The 5192-nt window shown below is 42.2% G+C and overlaps 2 protein-coding genes across 2 annotated transcripts; both read left to right on the top strand.

Annotated features, from left to right (window-relative positions):
- Nucleotides 1-473: 473 nt before the first annotated feature.
- On the top strand, nt 474-1671 carry LOC138900428 (uncharacterized). The gene is made up of 3 exons (XM_070187173.1): nt 474-534; nt 646-1292; nt 1474-1671. The coding sequence occupies exons 1-3, from the start codon at nt 474-476 to the stop codon at nt 1669-1671; spliced, it is 906 nt and encodes a 301-aa protein (XP_070043274.1).
- A 987-nt stretch (nt 1672-2658) lies between these two features.
- On the top strand, nt 2659-4607 carry LOC138900427 (uncharacterized). Its single transcript, XM_070187172.1, has 3 exons — nt 2659-3153; nt 3796-3996; nt 4560-4607. The coding sequence occupies exons 1-3, from the start codon at nt 2659-2661 to the stop codon at nt 4605-4607; spliced, it is 744 nt and encodes a 247-aa protein (XP_070043273.1).
- The last annotated feature ends 585 nt before the right edge of the window (nt 4608-5192 follow it).

The raw sequence follows: 5192 nt of genomic DNA, 5'->3' as shown, positions 1-5192 counted from the left end.
TGAGGACCCTGAGGTATTTATCGATAGGGCAGAGGACTTTGAGGGTAATGAAGGCCACTGCGACTGAGTCAGTTGAGCTAGCTTCCTATAGACTTCGGGATATTTCCATTAATTGGTACGAGTCTTGGGAGTTATCCAGAGGTGAGGATGCCCTTCCAGCAGTATGGAAGGATTTTACAGATGCTTTTCTTCATCAATATTTGCCACCAGAGCTTAGACGGGGCAGAGTTGATAGGGTCTTGACCGTTCGACAGGGTAATATGAGTGTTCGAGAGTACAACCATCAGTTTGATTCTTTGGCGAGGTATGCTCCAATTATTATAGCTAAGATGGAGGATCGGGTTCACCGATTCGTGATGGGGTTGGAGCCGCACCTGCTCAATAACTGTATGTCGGTCTCACTTCATCCAAACATTGATATTTCTCGTATTCAGGCATACGCTCAGGGTGTAGAGGAGCGTAAGTAGAAGCAGATGGCCAATCATGAGCATGATAGGGGCCAGAGTAAGAGATCAAGATCTTCAGGTCCTTCGGGTGAGTTTCGAGGTGGTCAGAGATAGCAGTACCCGAGGTATGCAGCTTAGCCATCATCTAGTGCACTCCCTCAGTTTTTCGGTAGGAGATTTGATCGTTCCATATATTCAGGGCCCAGTCAGAGTTCCAGGGCCTCTCGTTCTCAGTATAGGGGTGAGTCAAGTCAGATGAGGCCACCCTTGCCACGATATGCTCAATGTGGTAAGCATCATGTCGGGCAGTGTCACGTGGATTTGGGTGTTTGTTATACTTATGGTTATCCAGGTCACATTATGAGAGATTGTCCGACGAGAGGTGGTGCAGGTATAGTTCAGTCAGCGGGATCTATAGCTGGTTTGTCATCATCAGTACGGCCCCCTGGGCATAGATCAAAGGCACCAGTCGGTCGTGGTAGAGGAAGAAATGGAGCATCTAGCTCGAGCGGTCCTCAGAACCGCATTTATGCATTAGCGGGTCAACAAGATCATGAGTCGTCACCTGATGTTATTACAGGTATATTATCAGTCTCTTCATATGATGTATATGCATTGATTGATCCAGGTTCCACCTTATCGTATGTCACTCCGTTGGTTTCTAGCAAGTTTGGGATAGAACCTAAGTTGATTAAACCTTTTGAGGTATCTACACCTATTGGGGATCCAGTGATAGCTAGACAGGTATATAGAGATTGTATAGTAGGAGTTCTTTGCCGTTCTACAGTAGCGGACCTGATTGAGCTAGATATGGTAGAATTTGATGTTTATAATGAGTATGGATTGGTTGGCTTCTTGTTATGCTAACGTTGATTGTAGATCAAAGATGGTACGGTTCCAGTTTCCAGGGGATCCAGTTCTAGAGTGGAAAGGTAATACTGTATCGCCGAGAGGTAGGTTTATTTCCTATCTCAAGGCAAGGAAGATGATCAGAAAGGGTTATATTTATCACTTAGTTCGGGTACAGGATGTGAAAGCAGAGTCACCGGCCCTTCAATCTATTCCGATGGTTAATGAGTTTCCCGATGTTTTGCTCGATGATCTTCCAGGCCTTCCGCCAGAGCGGGAGATTGAGTTTGCTATTGACACATTACCAGATACTCAGCCGATATCTATTCCTCCTTATAGAATGGCACCTGCAGAGCTGAGAGAGTTGAAAGAATAACTGAGGGATTTACTTGAAAAAGGCTTTATTAGACCCAGTACATCACCGTGGGGAGCACCTATGTTGTTTGTGAGAAATAAAGAAGGTTCCTTGCGAATGTGTATTGATTACAGATTAGTTGAATAAGGCGACGATCAAGAATAAGTACCCACTCCTGAGGATTGATGATTTATTTGATTAGTTGTAGGGTGCCAGGTGTTTCTCGAAGATAGACTTGAGGTCGGGGTACCATCAGGTAAGGGTTAGAGAAAAGGATATTCAGAAGACACCATTCAGGACCAGATACAGACACTTTGAGTTTCGTGTTATGTCATTCGATTTGACTAATGCCCCAGCGGTATTCATGGACTTGATGAACCGTATGTTCAAAAGCTTTCTAGATCTGTTCGTGATTGTATTTATAGATGATATTTTGTTTTATTCTCGTTCAGAGGCTGAGCATGCAGATCATTTACGTACTGTACTCAGAGATCTAAAAAAAAAGGAAGTTGTATGCAAAATTCTCTAAATGTGAATTCTGGTTGAATTTCTGTAGCCTTCCTTGGTCATACTATTTCGGGTGATGGTATTCGGGTCGATACATAGAAGATTGAGGCAGTGAAGACTTGGCCTAGACCTACGACACCGACAGAGGGTCGTAGCTTCCTGGGTTTGGCAGGTTATTACAGGAGATTTGTAGAAAGGTTTTCTTCCCTTTCAGCACCATTGACAAAGTTGACTCAGAAGGCAACCAAGTTTCAGTGGACTGATGCTTGTGAGCGGAGTTTCCAGGTATTGAAGGACAGATTGACTTCAGCACCGGTTCTGACACTTCCAGAAGGGACCGATGGTTATGCTATCTATTGTGACGCTTTGGCTGTTGGATTGGGTTGTGTATTGATGCAGCATGGTAAGGTTATCGCTTATGCTTCTAGACAACTAAGAAACCACGAAAAGAATTACCCCACCCATGATTTAGAGTTTGCCACGGTGATTCATGCACTAAAGATGTGGAGGCACTATTTGTATGGCATTTATGTTGATATCCATACAGACCATAAGAGCCTTCAGTATATATTCAAGCAAAAGGAATTCAGTTTACGTCAGAGGCGATGGTTGGAGCTACTAAAAGACTATGATGTTGATATTTTATACCATCCAGGAAAGGCCAATGTAGAAGCTGTCGCCTTCAGCCGTAGATCTATGGGTAGCTTATCATATTTACAGCCAGAGAAGAGTGAGACAAGTTACGAGATTCATCAGCTAGCTAATCTTGGAGTTCGATTACTAGATTCAGGTGGTACCGGAGTTACTATTCAGGACACGACAACATCCTTTCTAGTAATTGAAGTGAAGGAACGCCAGTATGAAGATCATGTGCTAGCTCACTACAGAGATACAACCCCTCAAAAGGAGAAGACACCATTGGAGATTATAGGAGATGGAGTCCTCAGATATCGAGGTCGATTATGCGTTCCTAATGTAGCAGGGTTGCGCCAACAGGTTATGGGAGAAGCTCACTATTCTCGTTATTCCATTCATCCAGGAGCGACGAAGATGTATCATGATATTAGGGTAATATACTGGTGGGACGGAATGAAGAAGGATATAGCAGAGTTTGTTGCGCAGTGCCCAAATTGTCAGCAGGTTAAGATTGAGCATCAGAAACCCGGTGGATTATTGCAGGCTATAGAGATTCCGACTTGGAAATGGGAAGTGATTAACATGGATTTCATCATAGGCTTACCTCGTACCCAGCGTAAGTTCGATTCTATATGGGTTATTATTGATAGACTTACAAAATCAGCCCATTTTCTGCTTGTCAGGACTACGTATTCAGCAGAGGATTATGCAAGGATTTATATTAAGGAGATAGTACGACTTCATATTGTCCCTATATCTATTATCTCAGATAGAGGTGCTCGATTTACAGCTAATTTCTGGAGGTCCTTCCAAAAAGGATTGGGGACTTAAATAAGTCTTAGTACAACATTTCATCCTCAAACAGACGGTCAGGCTGAGCGTACTATTCAGACACTGGAGGATATGCTACGGGCTTGTGTGATGGACTTCAGGGGTAACTAGGATGATCATCTTCCACTTTTTGAGTTCGCATATAATAATAGTTATCATTCCAACATTCAGATGGCTCCATACAAAGCTCTTTACGGGCAAAAGTGTAGGTCATCTATCGGATGGTTCGAGGTTGGGGAAACTAAGTTAGTAGGACCAGAGTTGGTACAACAGGCAGTTGAGAAGATTAAACTTATACGGGAAAGACTATTAGCAGCTCAGAGTCGTCAGAAGTCATATGCAGATAATCGACGACGAGACTTGAAGTTTCAGGTAGATGACTGGGTATTCCTAAAGGTATCACCGATGAAAGGCGTTATGAGATTCGGTAAGAAAGGAAAGCTTAGCCCTTGGTACATTGGACCTTATAAGATTATACGCAGAGTAGGCCAGGTAGCATATGAGTTAGACTTGCCTTCCAACTTTGAGTCAGTACATGTGTCTATGCTCCGCAAGTGTATTGGAGATATTTCTAGAGTCGTTCCAGATGACGATATTCAGGTCACAAAACATCTATCATATGAGGAAGCTCCCATTGCTATACTAGATAGACAAGTTCGGAGATTGAGAACTAAAGACGTATCTTCGGTTAAAGTACTTTAGAGGAACAATAATGTGGAGTAAATGACTTGGGAAGCTGAAGAAGACATGAAGTCTAGGTATCCTCACCTGTTTTTGCTTGCGGAGGAGGATCAGACTGAGACATCACAACCTTAGGTACATATATGGTACTTGATTCTTATGTTAGATATTGTCATTGGTCATCTGAGACCATTGGTGTTATTGATGATTGTGGACCTGTGTGGCTTTGTATTGTTGGGCTTTCTATCTGACAGGTTGGTAGTGGCACCATTACAGAGGAGACTCTACCAAAATGTCTATAAATCTCTAGGAGTTTAACATTCGAGGACGAATGTTTCTAAGGGGGGAAGATTGTTACACCCTGTACGTCCCAAGGTGACATATAATGAATATGAGACTTGTTAATCATGATTTAAATGAGTTTAAAGTCATAATATGACTATATAATATGGTTGGACAAAACACATAAAGTTTGGGAAAAATCGGATTAAAGTTGCGGAAAAACCGACTAAGAATTTGCCCTATAACAGAGCTTTTTGAGAAATGTATTTCGTGTGATATATGAGATCCTTTTGGGACATATTATATACCAAATTTAAGGTCTTGGAATGTAGTTTCTAATGCTCTTAACCGTTTGTTCATGCGATATACCTATAAAAAGATATAAACATCCGAAGATGAGCGAATCAGAGGGTGCCAAGCTAGCACCTTTTGACTTTTCAAAAGTTGATATATTTTCTTTAACTCATCTCTCTCTCTTCATTTTTACATAGCACATGACCAGAGGACACCATAAACGGTCCTTGAGCTCTTTAATATTGCTTCAAACAAGACTAGCATCTCGGACACGAAATCAAGAAGCGATAACATTAAAACGATCCCTACGA

The sequence above is a fragment of the Nicotiana tomentosiformis genome, chromosome 10 (assembly GCF_000390325.3).
Source record: "Nicotiana tomentosiformis chromosome 10, ASM39032v3, whole genome shotgun sequence".
NCBI lineage: Eukaryota > Viridiplantae > Streptophyta > Magnoliopsida > Solanales > Solanaceae > Nicotiana > Nicotiana tomentosiformis.
Note: the sequence above shows the minus strand (reverse complement) of the source record. Positions and strands in the feature narration are given on the sequence as shown.